The sequence below is a fragment of the Toxotes jaculatrix genome, chromosome 13, assembly GCF_017976425.1.
Source record: "Toxotes jaculatrix isolate fToxJac2 chromosome 13, fToxJac2.pri, whole genome shotgun sequence".
Classification (NCBI taxonomy): Eukaryota; Metazoa; Chordata; class Actinopteri; family Toxotidae; genus Toxotes; species Toxotes jaculatrix.
Genome location: NC_054406.1, coordinates 7462090 through 7480833, shown reverse-complemented (window position 1 = coordinate 7480833; position 18744 = coordinate 7462090). Strand labels below are relative to the sequence as shown.

General features: G+C 40.8%; 2 protein-coding genes across 5 annotated transcripts; one reads left to right on the top strand and one right to left on the bottom strand.

Moving 5' to 3' along the window:
• Positions 1–1189: 1189 nt before the first annotated feature.
• Positions 1190–12586, bottom strand: trim46b (tripartite motif containing 46b). 4 transcript variants are annotated; one of them, XM_041053413.1, is made up of 12 exons: positions 12494–12586; positions 9726–9987; positions 9331–9520; positions 8680–8878; positions 7759–7905; positions 7402–7497; positions 6841–7094; positions 5787–5908; positions 5245–5583; positions 3451–3680; positions 2710–2777; positions 1190–2110 (listed from the first exon to the last, which is right to left on the bottom strand). In XM_041053413.1, the coding sequence occupies exons 1-12, from the start codon at positions 12584–12586 to the stop codon at positions 1663–1665; spliced, it is 2448 nt and encodes an 815-aa protein (XP_040909347.1). In that variant the 3' UTR covers positions 1190–1662. The 4 variants fall into 4 exon arrangements, with proteins under 4 accessions (XP_040909347.1, XP_040909348.1, XP_040909350.1 ...); XM_041053414.1 differs by having other exon boundaries at positions 9331–9484; positions 9729–9987; positions 12494–12571; XM_041053416.1 differs by lacking the exon at positions 12494–12586 and adding an exon at positions 11628–11651 and having other exon boundaries at positions 9331–9478; positions 9723–9987.
• Positions 12587–14656: 2070 nt separating this feature from the next.
• s100a10a (S100 calcium binding protein A10a) lies at positions 14657–16593 on the top strand. The gene is made up of 3 exons (XM_041054275.1): positions 14657–14811; positions 16050–16211; positions 16339–16593. The coding sequence occupies exons 1-3, from the start codon at positions 14764–14766 to the stop codon at positions 16498–16500; spliced, it is 372 nt and encodes a 123-aa protein (XP_040910209.1). The 5' UTR covers positions 14657–14763; the 3' UTR covers positions 16501–16593.
• The last annotated feature ends 2151 nt before the right edge of the window (positions 16594–18744 follow it).

Genomic DNA, 18744 nt, shown 5'->3' with positions numbered 1-18744 from the left:
GTTTGAGTGCTTTAACAGTACATAACAGTATAACAGTAATGTATTCCCATGACTGTCAGTGGCCATATATACATGGTTATAGATTTTAAAAAATATTTTGTCAGTGACACTGAACTGTAATTCTCCCCCTTCTTCATAGTATTATTATTGTGTGGCATCTTTTAAATCAGACACAGTACTTTTCAGGAGAGCAAATTAAAAGAACAGAAAAGTCAGGTGGTATACCCTGCATGAAACATCCATAAAACTAAGAGCTCCATAAAAGCAACTCTGCAACAGTTTTGAGAAGAAATCTGGAAAATGATGGCATTTTTTTCAGCCTCCAGTTTTTAGCAGCGCATTTCAAAATCTGTGTTTGCCAGTTTCTTCTCACAAACCTTTTTTATTTTTTATTTTTTTGAGAAAATGGATCCAATTATTCATCTTACCAAATAAAACATTCAGATCATTACAATAGCTGCAGTGTGTTAAGATGAGACTGGAGATGCCTCTGCTGTTCTTCTATGTCTTGCTGCACCCTAGTGGTGAAACGGCAGTGATGATTCGCCCTCACAGTGAAGCGATTCATTTTGAGCAGTCGGATAAAACTGGATAAAACTGAACAGAAACGACAAAAGGAAACAGAAGGTGTTTTTCATAACTTAAACAGTTTGTATTTATTCAGTGGTTATTTCCTTAATCCATTTTTTTTGCAAACATTCTGCCAGCAGGTGAAGTTTACATAGATTTAATCTGCTAATCGTTTCATAAGAAGCGCTGCTCATTAACTTACAATCAAGCAAGGTTAAAAAAAAAAAATCAAAAGCACTCTTTGTTAGAAAACAAGTTTTTACCATGAGCCAATGAAACTGCTGTTATCAGACCAACCACACACGCACCCATGCGCATAGGGAAGTAAACATACAAACACACGCACACACACACATCAGACTCTTGTATCTGAAATACAAAATAGCAATGCACAAACAGAACTGTGGAAACTAGTGATTAGCTGTGCAGAAGAGGTATAATTAGAGCTTCTAATTACAGTATTGCCTCATTGTTCCTCTCTACCTCTAATTTACCACATTTATATCCCAGAAAAACAATAACTTTGGTTGGGATCATAATGGGTGAATAACTGGAAAGTTTTCACCACCAGCAAAGAAATGTCCTTAACTGTGTGGTTAAACACAAGTTAAGTTACAGATGCAATAAAATATTCAAGACCTTTTTTTTTTTTTTTAACATAATGATATATTTCTATGATCATATTTCTAAGTCAAAAGATATGTTAAGATATGTTAAGCTTTAAGGACGTGAAATGACAGAATAAAAGCTTCTACAGGAAAGACAACACTATTTGGTGATGTGTCTACATTAGCTTTATAAATGTATGCAATATAGCCTGGCTGCAAGTGAAAGCATCAAAGATATAATTACATATTGAGTGCTGGATAAACCAGACACTACTTAAGCAATACGTCTTGCAAAACTGCATATAACAAAAACGTAAGAAACTTAATTACATTGCATATTTGTTGCTATAGAAACATTTTCTCATAGAAAGAAAATTAAATACAAAACAAAATCGCTGAGATGTCTAACTTTTCGCTCTAGCTGAGTAAATACATCACAATTACCAATTACATTCCAAATTTCCATATAACCTCAGATCAGGCATCAGTTGTTATTTAAATTAGAGATGCGAGGCTGAATGGTTACCCTTCTGACTGGAGTCTGATCTGCGTTGCGATTGGCCACCAGCTCCTGCAGCTGCAGAGCCCCTCCACCAATGAAACAGAAAGCTGGACACACAGGGCCAGAGCAATCTACATGACCCTCCCACAGAGGTCGCAGGGAGTGGGCATCATAGAAAGTGACGCGACCCTTCTCAAAGTCAAGGCACACACCGAGCCGGGGCGGCAGCGGGTAGGTTAGGCCTGTGGGTGAAGAGGGGCCGTTGCCATTGGTGATGGGGTCTCGGATACCATTCCCGTGGCTACTGTGGTGGTGGTTGCTATGCTGAGGCAGGTAGATTTTGCCCATTCCCATAGTGAGGAAGCAGAAGGGCGGAGCAGAGTCCAAGGCATCTTCTGCTCCACTGTCATGACCGCTGTCTGGGTCATAGCTGTAGGGAAAGTTCAATCAGGATGAAACTGACTGAGATTGACAGCTTCTACAAAAGAGTTCACAATTTACAATGTTCAGGCTTGGTTTGCTTTTTTCAATAGGTTCAGTCAGGTTTGCGGCCGTATTACTCTTGTACTACTTGGAGTGGCAGAAGCTGGTTGATTGAAATATTTATCCATTACTTTTGGCTTTCTACTCTGACTTCTTTTGCTCACTTTTCAATTAGTTTTCATGCACTCTCAATCACAGCACGTGTGTTACAAATGACTCAGGTTGGTGGGAGCTGTGTCTCCAGCAGTGGTTCTGTCATAGCTGGTAGTTAATTGGTTATTGTAATAATAAATGTGCTGAAGATCAGTTTCAAACCAAATTATTATCCTATTTGCGTCTTTACCTTCCACTTAAACACAAATATGTGTTTATTTTAGACCAAATTATAAATTCAACATTTCAAATTAGCCAAGCTACTCTACAATCTTTTCACGTACTACAGATATAAGAAGTGGCCATACCTGCCTGGGAATGACTGTACTGCTACGTACCGCTGTTTCATCAATTTGTGTTGTTTAATTTCCTTTTCTAATTACGGCAACTCACCGCGGACTTGCCATGTCTTGTGGAAGGTGAAACCACTCCTGCAGTTTGGATTCCAGGCCAACTCCCACCTGTTCAAGAGAGAAAAAAGCAATCAATCTATAATTAACTAAACATTTGTCTTCTAGCAGATTTTCACATAACTGATTGATCTAGTTCTCTCTTTTCTCATCTACAATTATCTGAAGTGACACAGAAATGCAAGCATTTTTAAGAGACAATAGGCCCTTCTCAGGTGATTATTTCCATGCAATTTCATGAAAATTAACAAATCATAAACCATACACCTGTAATCAAATGAACTTTAAATCTTAAATACATATTTTGAAGTGAAATGTTTTAGTATTGTAACAGTGCTGATAATGACTAAATTGTACAGAAAGGAGATTTCTGTATTTTGTGTTTTTCCTCTGAGCTGTGGGGGGCGCTGTTGGAAAACGGTGATGTCATATAGCTCCATGCACCAATCAGGATTTAGATTTACATATTTGATCACACTCACAGTCGCAATGAAACAGATTGTTTTTGCGTTGAACTCGATAAATAATAACCACGGATGTTTTGTACAAATCCTGAACTTTAAGTGATGGTTATTTCTATTTAATGTAATCACCAAAATCTTAATGTCACTGGTGCGGAAATGTTAAGGTCTGATCATGATTCCTCGTACTGAGCAGTTTGCACTAAATGGATGTAATATTCAGTACATAAAGTATGTAGAATGTACTACTGGAATTTACTTGCCTTCACTAAGTAAGACCCAGGCTCTACTGAGCATGCCCAGTAGTGACGTCCCTGTGTAATAGCTACATCCCCAACCAGGAGGTCTGAAGTCAGGTGACAGGAAGTGAGGGCATGGTCAGCAGCCTGCAACAAGGAGAGACCAGGGACACTGCGAGCACAACGCTGCTCTTTACTGACCACCAGGCGGTCAGCATGGAGACCCCAACGAGAGTCCAGGTAGAAGTTAAGCACTGGGAGGGTGGGCACAGCAGAGAAAAGGGTAGGGAGGGAAGAAGACATGAGGGTAAAGAGAAGACAAAGAGACAGGTGTGTTCAGAAATGGCATAGGCCTATAGGAGTTTTAGAAGCAACAGGAGAACTTTGGGAGGCAACAAAGGGAAAGTGTTACAGATTTACAGTCAAAGCAGCAAAGAGAAGAGAGACGAGGAGAGTAATAAAAAATTGAGAGGAGAGACTAAGGGGAGGGGAACAGAGAATAGGCATGCACCTCCTCCCACCAGCACTGCAAGAGAAAAGGACACTGATCCGTACATTGATGACTCAAGGAGTAAAATACAAAAGGTATTGCAAAGAAGCTCTGGCGGAGGGAAGTGCAGATTTTTCAAGAGGAGGTACAATTTACAGAGGAAACATACACAACAGCGGGAAGGATAAACAGCCTCCAGTATAGGGACACAAGAAATTCACCAGTCACTCAACTTCACCATTAAAAAGCCCTGGATCTGAATCCGATCCATCTTGTTAAGCCTCAGGTCTTAACAAACTGCAAACCTCATCATCAGCACTCGGACAGATCTCATTATAGGAGGCGGAGTGGGAGACAGAGGGGTGAGAGCAGGTGTCTAGACGGAACGGAGGATGCATGGGATGACCACAAAGAGAGAAAGGAGAAGAGGAGATAATTATGCTGCATGGGGTACAGAAAGGTGGTCAAGAGGTATGAATGCACTTCTTACGTTCCGTAGGAGGCATGTAGGTTGGCAGCGTGGAAGTAGCGCAGAAGAGGATGACAAGTACAAAGCTGTGAAATGGAAATAATACATGAGAGAAAGATGAGGAAACAAAGAGTAAGAAAGTGAGGATGTGCTGAAAGTGGAGGCAGGTGGGGAAAAAATGGAAAAAGAAGACGGGGATAAAAGAGAATGAATTATTAAGCGTTTCACCATGGTAACCATCCTAATGCTTTTATTGTGACGGATAAATAATTGTAGGTGTGAGGAGATGAATGGCTCCTGGATGACAGCAACTACAGCTTGCTATGTGGATATAATGAGATTTTTTTGTAATACTCTTGTCACTGATTTAAGTGGCTATAAGTCATTAACCAAAAATAGTAGAAAGATTCTTGCATAGTTAGGTGGAAGATATAAAAAGAATGCTTACATATAAATGCAGCACTTTCTGGACACTTTATACAGGTGAGGGATAAACCTCCTGACATTCTCTTTTTTTTTTTAAACATAATCTAATTTTATTGCGACTTTTTAGATCTCATTGTCATAGTTTTGGCAATCCTACCTAATAATATAAATAGGATTGTAATCGCAAAGTTAATTGCTGAGTTGCAAAGTTAACTGTATAAGAATCTTTCCACTATTTTTTATTCTGCCTCTCCTTTGCAAATTAATGTTGTATCTTTATTGCATGTATGACATGTCGTAAGTACATTTTACACCTTGTTAAATCGAGTACTGGAAAACTAGGTCAGAGTTTGGCCTTTCTGTGGTAAATTTAAGGTTAATTTTTGTTTGCTTGTTAATGAGGATGACCGAAAAGTTCTGTGTGTACTCTCACCTGGTGCAGGCGGAGTGTGCAGGTACACCTCCTCGCTGTATTCCCCATAGCCTGCCTTGTTGCAGCCTCTCACTCGCAGCACGTACACGCTGTCCATCTCCAATCTGTCAATCACAGCGCTGCTCCCACTCACTTCATCCAATCTCTGCCAGCCCCAGCGGGCGGCAGCCAATCCTCCTCTGAACCCGCCTCGGGATGCTCCTCCTGGTACCACACCACGACGGCGATACTCGACAGAGAAATGCCAGGCGGGTGCAGAGTCTTGGGGCAGTCGCCAGCACAGAAAGAGCTGGTCGTAGGCCAGGGTGCGCTGGGTGTCAATCACTGGAGCCAAGGGGGCTGTGATAAATTGTTTAAATATGAGTTTTATGAGTAAAATGCTCGAATCTAGAGAAATCTATAAAGTGAGATAAGGAAATCATCAAAAAAGCCCCTGTATTTCTCTACTTGTCTGGCTCTTCACTTTTTTCCTTCCTTATCTTGTTTGCTTACACTATTTCTATCCCCATCCATTGCCTTCACCTCACCACTCCCTTTCTCACCCTGGGTGAAGTTCAACTCTGTCAGGAGTTTGAGTTCTTTGGATACGTCCAGCTGGAAGTGTCTGAAGGATGGATCAGCAGCCAGAGTGAAATGCTGGAGATTCTCAATTGCTTTACTCAACCTGGTGCAGTGAAAAACAGGGAAAGCGGTGTTAAAAGAATAAAGGAGGATGGGTGTTTACATGATGCTTCCATCAAGGTGCATGGGAGGATGAGACAGACTGATGAGGAGGGAGTGGTGCATGATAATTTTTACAAGATAAAGCTGGCAGCGTTCTATATTTTTCTTAGTCCCTTGAAAGGGCCAAAACCAACACTGCATTAGTTAGATTAAGCCCCAATCCCATTAAATTCGCCTAAAGACAGGTTACAAAAATATTGTTTTATTTGTAAAAACTGCAAAGTGCAGTAATTTCTGGAAACAGCTGAGTAATGTAGTGTTTAGCATATGTTGAAAGAAAAAAGAAAAGAAGTTAGTTGTGCATTTCTTAGGGACTGTTTCCAGCTGCGGATGTGGATTTGACTCTAAACAAACTACAGTGCCCATATTCATCGTAATGGAGGAACATGTCTCCCAGGTCATTGTGTGTCCCATTTACACATTTTTAATTGTTTTTGGACAACGGTGGTGGTCTACGGCACACAAAAATAAGCAGTATTAGGTTGGATACGCAGGCAATACTTAAGATCAGTTCAATTATGATTTTGATCTTGTCATGGGATTGTTTAAATTAAGAAAAATGCTAAATATCATTATCATTTAAGAGAGATAATCAAGTTATCCCTCTTAAAGTCCATATAAAATACTTCAATAAATACCGTAAGCAATTACAAACAGTAAAGAGAGGAATACACAAAGAACAATAGCTAATTGAGCAACATTTTTTTTCTCATACAAGCTGGTTTGTTTTCTGCAAAACCTTTAGGTTTGAGTAACACCTGTTAAATATAATAATAAAGGAAAAGAAATGAATAGAAACTAGCCAAGAAAGAGAGAATTTAGGCCTGTTTAATCAAGAATGAGAAGGATGCCAAAGATAAGCAAATGGAAAACCTGTTATGAGTCTGGCGAGCAGCCTGCACAAAGCAGGGCTGGTCTGTTTCTTTCAGCAGCTCCTGGGTAAACGCCATGAGCCCAGCATGTTCCATCAATCCCCGTCTCTCTGACACTTGGGCAGCCAATGCCTCGCCTCGTTTCTGCCGTGCCCCTTCCAGAGCTTGTGTGAGGGAAGCGTGGCGCTCGGCCAGAGTGGCCGTCAGATCCCTGATGCTCTGAGCCAGCTGTTCTCTGGCTGACACACTGTTTACCTGGTGATGAATAACACAGGCGGACAACTTCAAACATCTGAAAACTAACACCCAGCTGATGCAAACTGACAATGCCTGTGAATCAGGTCGATTCATGAGGCTTTTTCTATGAGAAGGCAAACCAAAAATTATAGTGTTTAAAGTACACAAACATTTATTTACGGTGTTATGTAAGAATGTATTCCTATTAGTGTCTGATCATTTTATGAAACAAAAGACAGGAAACTCTGCAGTTTTGGGGGTATTTATCCGCAGACTTATGTTACATCCACGTTTAATATTTTGTCAGCCCTAAAGTATTAATCACCTCGGTCTGAGTGATGGCACTCTCCAGCTGTGTAATCTGAGCCAGAACTGTGTCCTGGTTGGACAGAATGTAGTTCATCTCCTTTGTAATCTTCTCCTGTAAAATAAACAACAAATACACACCAGACAGCTTTACATTAATTCTGCATTTGCCCATTTACTTTTCTGTTCTATATTATTTAACTTGAAATGGTAGAGAAGTAAATTTAAAGAACACTTACTGTTGCGTAAACATCATTTAATTCAAAAATCGAGATACTGACCTTTAAACAGCAATACATGAACCCTTGAATGAGGACCATTAAACAAAACCTTTCAGAGAAAACTCGCTCAGATTGTGTCAGATTCAGAGTCATACCTTCAGGGCTTGGTATGCCTGGGCCACTGGGAGGATTTTGTGTCCAGTGTGGATGCGGCGCAGTTTGCAGAGTGGGCAGAGCAGCCGCTGACAGGACCTACAATAGAACTGCAGTTTCTCCTGGTCATGCTCTGGACAAGTCAGAACCTGAGGAGAAGAGTCAAATCTGAACAAATTTATTTGAAACATATTTTACCTGGGGAGAGAAAGAACAGGGCGGTGTAGCACAGAATTATGGGATGTGTGAGTATTTATCTTCTCCCTTTTGCAAAGGCAGGAAATTTCATAACCAACAGCAGCCAGAGGGTCCCAAAAAACACACAGAAGGAAACCAAAATGTGTTTTTAACTATTATGTTTTCATACATCCAGCCCTTATTGTTGTTACAGCTATGTAATCCAAATGCCTCATAAATGGCAAACACACAGTTGATCCCCCTTAAGATAAATGGCACTGCACCAAGAAAAGCAATCAGACATTTAGCATAACAGCCAAATCACTAGTCTTTAATAATGGAGGTGTTCCTTCCAGATACATCTGATATTTGTGTCTCTTTTGTAAATAAACAATGGTGGATATGTAGGAATGTGACAATATTTACAATTTTGGAATTTTATGACTAGAGTAAATTTAGTTTAATGTTCAAGTTAAAATGCATTTCATAACATGGGCTGATGGGTTTCTCTTATTTGTTGAAGCCCCTTCCTCATTCTTTTTGAAAAACCTGCTCAACAGTTGACTTAACTCATGTTTCTGCATGTCCCCATCTCTAAAACACTGAGACTGCCCTTGTAAAGTCTTTGTGAATTGTGCCTTTTTAGATTGTTCTTTTGTATTGTTTTTGCTGATATGAAGTGATATGTAAATGAAGTTTATCATATCACACATGTAGGTGAAACAGTAAGTGGCTCAATGTCTTACCTTTGGTCTGAAGTTGAGTGTAGGCTGAATATGCTCGTGTTGTGCCCGTGGCGTCCCCCATGGGTGATACAGCTTGAAACACTCGTTACAGAAATTGGCCCTGCAGTCAGCGCAGCCCTTGGTGGCCTCCAGAGCTTGAGGTGGCTTACAAAACTGGCACATAACAGCCACACTGCCCAGACTCACTGTGTGTCTGTACCTGGTGTTGGTGTGGAGGGAAGGCAGCAAGGGTAGGAATAACAGAAATATTGTTTTAACCTTTAGTTATGTGGCTCTGATTAAATGACTGTTTATCAAGAGGGATCTGCCAAACAAATATCAAATGCAAAGTGGTAGTAAAAAGCATAAAATCATTATGAGCAAGAGCAAAATTTAAACAGAGCCAAATGTAAGGGAGTGAAAGCGCCCAGTGTGAGAATGAGACAAACAGTATTGAGTAAGTGATAAAAAGACCACAGAGCTGCTAGTCTGTGGAAACACACAGTCAGCCACAGTAGCCTCATGATGTTGCAGTGCATGTCTGCAGGATTCCTCAACACCTCAGCTGCTTCTGAATTACTACAGTCAGAACTGGATATCTTCCCACACCTTCTGCTTTTCAGGCTAAAGTGTGTGTGTGTGCGTGTGTGTGTGTGTGTGTATGGTGCCTACCTCTCCACTATACGCTCCAAAGTGAGGTTGCGCAGACAGTCAGTGAGACCCTTCTCACCCAACTCCACATCTCGGCCACAGGGGATACAGGGGAACATCATCACCAGGGCTGGGCCCTCCTTACGGCGTCGCCCTGGATATGTCCCATATCCCGGTGACCGAGGCATGGATGGCGAAGGTGGGTGGGGACCTTGAATCAAAAAAGAAAGCAAGTTATGGGACAGGAAAGACTCTCTTCTCCCAACATAAATATTGCAAAATGATCATGGTTTGACAATGAAACTAACGTGATCACATGGTTTCTGTTACTTATTCACTACATGTCAAAAAATTTTCCCCTTGTCTTCCCCCTTAATGGACTGATTTGATACTGCAAATGAAGAGTTATTCCCCACCTGATCGTAGCACACGGTCAATGGGTCGCTGTTCAGCTTTAGGCGTAGGCCTGCGCACCTGACGAGGTGAGCGGGTGTTAGGTGTGGAGGCTGGGGAGTTGGGCTCTGGGGGAAGCTCTGGAGGTGGGTAGCCATTTGCCACTAAGACCTCAGAGGCACACATGAGGCAGATGCTGTGCTGACATGGCAGGACCACGGGCTGTTTGACTATGTCCTTACACACAGGGCAATGAAGCTCATGCTCCAGGCTTTTCATGTTAGACTGTTGGAGGCAAAGAGGTGACATGCTGTTAAAAAAAACTTCACCTCTTACACAAATATAATGCAGAGTATTCACAGTAGTCAAAGGCAGAATTAGTCTGTATTATTAAAACTTTAGGACACTTCAGCCCTACTTGCAGATGTGCTCCTGAGGAGGTACAGTATTGTCGGAAATAGAGATGAACTGAGGAAGAGACAGCCTGTCCCAGGCAGGGGACATAGGGCATCATTCTTCTTAAATATAGATAAAGACCAAGCATTAATTATTCAACCACTGCACAGTGTGCATCCCTTCAATCATAGCCCTGCATATGAACATGAGGTCCTTGGCAGGTAGCCACATGTGTTTTTATGACGCTAGGAGATGCTCCTGTATTTTTCTGTATCTGTTATGTATTTTTTTACTCAGCATTTTAACATGTTGATGTGAATGTGTATTGCACATGCTGCATTGTTATTGCTCCAATTTCTGAAAACATCGAAGACACATGCAGCATTTAAACAATGTAAAGACACTAATGGCCACCATGGTGCTTTATTTCTTGTCACTCAGTGCTAAACCAGCACCTTCAGTCAGAGCTGGGTGGCAAGAGAAAAGCTGCACCTCTGGAGCAGTTAGCATGTCACTGTCCTGCTCAAGGACATGGATTTGACAGAAAAGGACACACTGGTTGTTGCGGAAGCCTGTGACTTCACATCTACAGTCACTGTAACTACAAGGCTTCATAGAGACATTAGATGGTCAAAGACAACTGGTGAAAGATTCTAACCAATTCCATTATAATAATATTAGCATGTGTGATAATTATGCAACTTTTGTGTTCAGTCAGTTTTGTTAGTGCAGCACACGGGGAGTATGTTAAATTTTCACTCACTTTGCCGGTTAGGATGGACCTGCTTTATTTTGCTCCATGGATGCCCTTGACACACAACCAAAACTATTGCAGGGCCAGCAGCAGCACATCTACATCACTGACACTGTGAGTTAACTTCAGAAATCAGGACAAGACAAACTGACTGACTGTGCTGCAATAGGGAGTTTGGATATTTTGTCACTGTGATGTGATGCAGCATCAGGACAGTTTATCACTTCACACAGTAAACCACTGTTGACACCACTGTTTGTGCATGGGGATGCAGAATCAGGAGGGTTAGTATACAGGGGATTATATACAGTAAATTCCAACGTCCACTTGATTTTAAGAAGGCCCAGGACTCCCACAATATTATGCAGCTGCATGGCAAAGCTAACACACACAAGATAATTGATGCAATGCCTTCCCAGTTTCCTCAGTAATATAAAATAATGCCGCAACGGGCACGTTTCCCAGTTGAGACAGAATCAGGCTGCTGCAAAACAAACTGCAAGACCCATATTCAAGCCTTACATTAGATTTACTGGATTATTTAAAACAACCTACTTTCTCTCTCAGTCCACCTCAGCCTTTCTGTGTCATTCTCCAATGTCAACTCCGGCCTAAAGCATGTCGCAATCTCAGGCTATAGCAGTTTCGGTAGACTATAAGCACCACGACAAACTGTGTGTCCGCTGTATCCATCGGAAATGGATAATGCGTACTGCTAATGCTGAGGCCGGCGCGGTGAAGGCGTGAAACGGGCGTTGCGACAGCGCATCCTTACCTTCACCTGGAATCTAGGCGCCATGGCAGTAGACTACGTGCACAGTCCCAGCATCAGGAGAGCGCTGTCTCTTGAAAAGAAGGGAGGGGTTTGTGGCACTATACCTCGCGAGCAACGAGACCCCCCCGCCCCCCCTGCGTGCCCCCCTCTTTGCATGAAAGGATGCTGCTCGTTATGGAGACCTCCAGACCTATATTCAATCCACCATAGTCTATTGTAACCATCAGTTTATATCTTTTAACCCTATAACGGCTGATGCTACAAGCAGAATCCATGCACACCTTTTCTCCCTCGCCTTAGCAGCACCCGAAGGTCCTGCATCTCGTCTCCATGGAAACCTGAGCCATCCAGTGAGCCCCAAAAATGAAACGTGTCGTTTTAGTCTGCACCCACACTGTACTGCTATTTGTTCATTTTATAAACAACCTCGTATCTGTTAAAAATAGAGCATAATTTCACCCAGTTCTAAAGAGGAACTCAGCTCGAGTGCGGTGTACCGATCGATGCATTTTTAGGACCTCCATTAATGTGGGTTACAGCGTCAAGAAAACATAACGGACGTTAAAGCCATTGATTTTTCTACTAGAATTGGGGATAGTCAATATTTTATATCGGTCACATGCAGTGTATTACATTTTTATTCAAAAGACTTCCTTTAGGGTACAGAAAAAAGGCTATAGGGAATAGGCCTATTTTACAGAGGCAGTCCGGAAGGTGAAATATGGAGACCTGCCATACACGCCGCTAGATCGCTTCTCCGTTTAAAAATAATACGGGTTACAGTCTTTATTAAAAAAAATACAAATACACTGATTTATATATAGTATACACACACAGCGACAACACAGAACCAGACACATACTCACACTGATGCGAACCAAAGCTTCCATCGTTGATGTGGCTGTTTTTAAATCCATCTCTGCCATTTTAAGAAAATAGCTATCCCCTTTTTTCATCATCTGGTTATAAATCGCGACGTATCTGGGCCATAGGCCATATGGTACATGTTAATAACTCAAAAATGTGCAACTTTGGTCCTCCTAGATAACACAATTTCGTTTATCGTGTGGTGAATTCTCCGTTTTTTTTAAAATTATTTTTCAAACGCACAATAAAGGTAAAGCTGAAAAGCATCAGCTTCTGGATAAAAGAAAGAAAGAAAGAGAAAGAAAGAAAATAAACGAATAGAGTGATTCCTAGATTTGTCGTTATTGTAAGTGTATATCCACGCTGAAAACTAACAGATGCCTGTAGCTGTATTCCTCATCCAGACATCCCGCCCCCCACCCTTACCATCCCGCACCGGATGCCTTCAAATGATGTGGCACACAGCAGGGTGAAAGCTTGATGTCATTGGAAGGTAAAAGCGATCTGAATACTCAGCGAGCAAATGTGGATCAAGATCGCAGAACAAAAACAACAGTAATGGTTTTTCAGCATCCTCAGAAAATCAGGTACACGGTTTCCCTTACCTACCTGTGACTGTGTTTCACTGCCATGTAGTTTAATCTGTAAATACATCACATCCTCAAGGATGATCGCATAATTTGTTTGTAATGTCTTAATATGCAAATTAACGAAAGCAGTCAAATAAATGCAGTACAATATTTCCTTATAGCTACTTTAAAGCTGCTCTTGAGGACAGTAATTAAATCACCAATCTTTAAATCACCATGTTTTGCTTAGTTAATAGTCACAGTTGTAGTGAACATGTTGATCATAGCCACTTCCAGGCTTGTTAGTTGTGGGGAGTGCAGAGGATCTAAACACATGACCACAACATCAATAACAATAACAACGATAATCATCATGTTAGTGTGTCTAAAAAAAAAGTTATCATAAAAGGAGGAAGAACCAAAATGCAGATAACTGAACTGATCATGAACGGTGAGGCACATGCAACTTTTTTTTTAATAAACTGGGATTTTAATGTTTTCCCAGTATCAGAGCAAGATCAACAAAAATTTTACATATTCAGTGCTCATCTTATCCAGCTGTGTGGGGAACCACGAAGCCACAAGTCTACATCAGCACATTTGGTTACAAATGTACACTGGATATTTTAACTTTCATCAGTTGTAGCTGCAAATTATAACATTTATTATAATGAAATGGTCCAAACTATTTGTTCAAATTAGACTGACTAGACTGAATAGAGTGCAAGGATAGGCTGAGATTTGCACCTCTGAAGTCCAGTACCAACTGTGTAGGGTCCTCCATCCTCCGCATTGTGACCCTGGTCTTGAAGAGGGATTCTGTGTCACAGTCTACTTTTAAGAATGTCACTGTTTTAGTATATTTAGTTTACATTAAGCTCCATTGTTTTACAGTTCTGTTTTATCAAATAAGTAATTAAAACATTAAAAAAAAATAGTACTGTAAGGCTGCAGCCAACTTTCTTTTATAATTGATTGATTGTTTGGAGTATACATTTTCAGAAAATAGTGAAAATGTCTTGTCATCTGACCTGAAATCAATATTCCTAAACATGTGGAGTTCATCATTGCAGAAAAGCAGATTATCAAAGCTCTGGACTACTGGTTGGCTTCTGGCAGCCAATGGAAATAATGAAACTGCCATGCATAGTGGGAGTAAGCAGGGGCCCAAAAACTCATTTTTACCCTGGAACCCACTGGGAGGTTGATCTAGCCATGCAGACCTAGTATTGTGGCACACCAGCAGTGTTAAATGTGACAGAATATCTCACAAGAAGATTTCATTTGGAAGATGATTAATCGATTATTAAGCATATTATAGTTGTATTTTCTCCTCTCCAGCCTATACTTTCCAAATGATTATATTTATTATAATCACTATAATAATAATACAAATTTCTATTGAAGCAGTAAAATATAGGCAATGTGGTGATTGATTGATTGATTGATTGATTGATTTGACAACTATTCTTCTAATCTTATAAGTCAAGCAAAAATTTAAGGTTGTACAAGTACGTTAAAATGTAACGTAAAGTATTATTAATCTTGTGTCACTGTCACCGCCCATCACATTCTGTCCAGCCGCAGCTTACAGTAGATACCATCGAGTCCACCGTCGATAACACAGTTTGACTCACACACTGCACAGCAGCCTGGGCGTCGCCTGACTATAAAATCTCTGCTGCACTTACTCCCAACTTATGAACATTCCCACCTCTCTTCTGCCGACCACGTCCCAGCCCTGCACGGTAAGAACTAACGCTACTTTTCTCGTTGGTGTGATTTTGCCAGGTTTTTCACGGACTCTATAACGCCCGCAGCTACTGTTGTTTGGGTGTGAAAGGGAATGCACTGGATGATTTGCTTTTATCTGCCTCTCTTAGCCTTTCTGAATGGAATGCCCTGTCTGTAGTAATGGTTTAAAACGGAGTCTCGGTCATATAGGGGTTTTTAAAAAAGTTTCTCCGCCCTTAAGAACCACTTTTGATTATTTATTTATTTTAAAGTTGCTGCAAGTTTCACGATTGCCCTAAGTTTTCAGCTCACACTTTGACCATTTTAGGAACACCTCTCTTACTTTTAGTGTTTTTTATAAGGTTCACACAGTAGGTTAATATGGTAATTACTCAGAGAATGCAAACCTTATTTTCTCCAGTTTTATTCTTATTTTCTCCACTGAGTACACTCCTTGTGCCATTATTTACACAGTAGGGTCCATCTACCCAATGGGAAAAGGGTGTGGCTGGACTGTGGGCATGTACATACATGTGCTCTGCTGCTATAGTCTCTCTCTCATTTTCTGCATCAAATTCCACCATTTTGAGTCTTAGTAAATGTGTTTTCCTCATTCAGCTGGAGTTTTCCATTCCCTCTTACACATATAACACCCTACCTCCCTTTCCCGCCCACTCTTCATTTTTAACTGTTGAAACTCAAGGAACAGTGTTTGAGAAGTTTTCAAAATGGTTTCAGTTTTGAGATTGTTCTTTTAAATCATATCAGTTTGTGCAGTGGCTATTCCAGCTGTCTTTTTCTAACAACTTAATAATGGCTCTTCTAACTTCTCGTGAGCATTACTCATCAGTGGGAAGGGCACTGGAGCAAAGAGCAAAGTACCTACAAAGCAATGGAAAAATACTTTTTCTGGGCAGGGTCTTACCTTTATTTCTCTCAAAGATAAATAATCAAGCAGTAAGAAGCAGGAGGTGATAGATTGTTGATAAATCAATCCAACCTTTGTTTTATATTATCAAGTCCTAGTGTTTACTCTGAGAGGATCAGCTCCATGGCTTTTGAACTCCCCCATGCTCCTTACTCATACACATAATCCTTACATGAGGTCATCAGGAAAACAAGTTCCCTTACAAGAGTTATTTTAGAAGTTTAACATCAAGTATCACAGCTAAAACAAGTTTTTATCATTCAGCCTTTTCCATTTTTTAACCATATTCACCAGTTTCTCCTCTTCCCAAATTTTGTTTTTCAGTCTAAAGACACTCCAGCAATCATGCCTTCAGAACTGGAAAATGCCATGGAGTCACTCATCAAGGTGTTCCACCGTTATGCCTCTAAGGAGGGCCAGACCGGCACACTCAACCGTCGAGAGCTCAGAGAGCTGATGGAGAATGAGCTGTCCAACTTCCTTAAGGTGAGAAGGGGATCAACATGTAAAGTGCATAATGATAGTGCCCAAAGCTTTACCTCAGGTGTTCATTATTATATCACTTATCACATACAGTATAACACAGAGTTTTCTTGTTGATGCCCCCCTCCAGTCTCAGAAGGATCCTGCTGCTGTAGACAAGATAATGAAGGATCTGGACACTAACGGTGACGGCCAGGTGGACTTTGAGGAGTTTGTTTCTCTGGTTGTTGGACTTTCCATTGCCTGTGAGCACTGCTATCAGATGCACATGAAGAAGACAGGAAAGAAGTAAAAGATGACAGCAGAAGAGAGGAGAAGAAACCAAAAAGCATTTCAATTTTTGTAAAGATAGTTTTGTCCATTAAATACAATGAAGAATTTCAAAGCTCTTGTGTCTAGTGGGTGTTGTGTGTGTGTGTGTAAGTTACTGCATATCTAGTCTTGTGTGTTAGTCTGTAAGTGATCATACATTTTCTCTCATTTAATATGTCTCTCTGAGTTTTTATACATAAGGGTTGTTTTTAATTTTATAAATATTAAAATGGGACAGAAAGTCCCATATCATAGCTGTTTCCCAGTGAATTTCGTTTTGAGTTAATTTCTCACCCTGGTAAATCTCAGTCCAGATATCATAGTGGACTTGCTCTCTTGACAACTGTACCAGCAACACTCAGTGTGATTTTGTAATTTCCACCTGTATTTTATGGTTCCCTGAGAGTGAAAGGGCAGATAAACCTCTCCCTGTCTGTTTGATAGTCATGCTTATCACTGCTCTGAGGAATCTGCAGAATGTTCTAGTCATGAACACACCTCTCTGTGAAGCTAATGTTGCAACTCTATGTATTGTGGTGCATCCTTGAACAGATAAATTAAGGTGACAGGGTGCTTTATAATTGAATAACGTTTGCAGAATTCTGGTTAGTTTGACTTGGTACTGTGAAGAAATATGGAGGGCCTGAGTCATAGGGTGCAGCAGATCAGCTCACCACTGTTTTTCAACTAAATTCTTTTCATTGTGTTTCATGTCTGGTGAAAGTTCAATACCACCAGAAAGAGGAACAGGATAATCCCCACCCTCTGACTCTCCCTGAACAGAAAATGTGACTCTTTTTTGCTCTAAAATCAAGTCTTTAAGGCAGCACTTCATCTCAGGCTGTGCTGACACTGACAAGCTCCACCAATCAAATGTTTTCATTATGGACGTAACGGATAAGATTATGTGGGTTAGGGTTTAGGCCGTGGGTTTTGGTGGTGGTCTACTAATTCCAGTGAAGTAGGCAATCTGTTCACTGCCTGAGGAAGGCATGCCTAGAAGGCTGAAGTCAGGGAAAAAATGGTCATGAGTCTCTCAAGCCCTGCACACACCTCCCTGGGCAGGGCCTGACTTTGTGGCCTACCAATGTTCATGGTTACAGGGCAAACACTGAAGTTGCTAGGTTGCAAAGCTCTAGCTAAAGTTTGTTTTCACCCCTTAGTTTACACAAGCACCACACCCATGTGACCCACAGCTGAGTTTAGAGCCGGGAATTCCTACTTTGCTGACTGTTTTCTCAATAAGCCTTTTGTGTAACTGATTTCTTTATTATTTTCTTTATTATTTTCTGCTATAAAGAGATCACTGCATTCAGAGAAGTATGAGGTGCACTGGATTCATACAGCGGACGTACTGTACATGCTGCATGTTTATCATGTGGCCTTAAACAATACAATCACCACTCATGAAGGCAAGTTACTTTCTTGGAGCATGAAGCAAGAGAGCAACCATTGATTTGTGACGCCAATCAACAGGCCCAATCTAGTTTCCCCAGTAAGGAGACTTACTAATGCTGAGATCATGACATCTGTTCCCAGCCTTATCAGTTGGAATAATAAATCATCTGGCATCTTCACAGTTTTATTATTTCTCAAGTCAGTCTTCGTGGAGCTGTGTATTGGTGCAAGTTCAAAGATTAGCAAACATTCATCAAGGCATACCTCACCTACCTTGGTCATACACAGACAGAACAGCTCCTCTCAGTGGACAATTTAATCTGTTAAACAATAACACTGATGTTTTAAACAAACAACCCTAAGCGTCTGCTTTGTAGCTGTTGCCGTGTGACATTACTTCAGACTATTGTCATCCTATTATAGCTGATAATGTAGTTTATGTTGAAGTACTTCATGTCTTTTAATTTGTTTCCTCTTTGCTGTTGCTAAGATGTGAGCTAACATGTTGCTAGTTATTTTCACCACTGAAAGGATTTGTCCACACTTTTTTTTACTCCACTTTGCAACAGTAAAACAAACAACAAAGTGCCTTCAAAGTGAGAGTGGGCACAGTCCCAGGTGGCCTAATTTCTCTCTCGGGATCCCATCCTGGACACAAGGCTGCAGATACCACAAGCCTTCTTCACAGAAGACTCTTTAGGTGTAAATATTAAACTTAATGATTGAATTCCATTTAGTTGGAGACTTTTATGGCATGTTATCTTTCACTCCCATCTATTTCTGTCATCTCTTTCCTGTATCTCTCAAATGAAAGCATGAAATTCCC

Bases quoted from the DNA above. Each gene is read 5' to 3' on its own strand.
- trim46b (XM_041053413.1), bottom strand. From the start codon at position 12,586: ATGATGAAAAAAGGGGATAGCTATTTTCTTAAAATGGCAGAGATGGAT. The intron at 5,909-6,840 runs GTTTTCCATTTG...TCACTGCACCAG, and splicing joins GCTCGCCAGACTCATAACAG to GTTGAGTAAAGCAATTGAGA. The intron at 5,584-5,786 runs GTGAGAAAGGGA...AATTTATCACAG, and splicing joins AGAGTTGAACTTCACCCAGG to CCCCCTTGGCTCCAGTGATT.
- s100a10a (XM_041054275.1), top strand. From the start codon at position 14,764: ATGAACATTCCCACCTCTCTTCTGCCGACCACGTCCCAGCCCTGCACG. The intron at 14,812-16,049 runs GTAAGAACTAAC...TTTGTTTTTCAG, and splicing joins CCACGTCCCAGCCCTGCACG to TCTAAAGACACTCCAGCAAT. The intron at 16,212-16,338 runs GTGAGAAGGGGA...GCCCCCCTCCAG, and splicing joins AGCTGTCCAACTTCCTTAAG to TCTCAGAAGGATCCTGCTGC.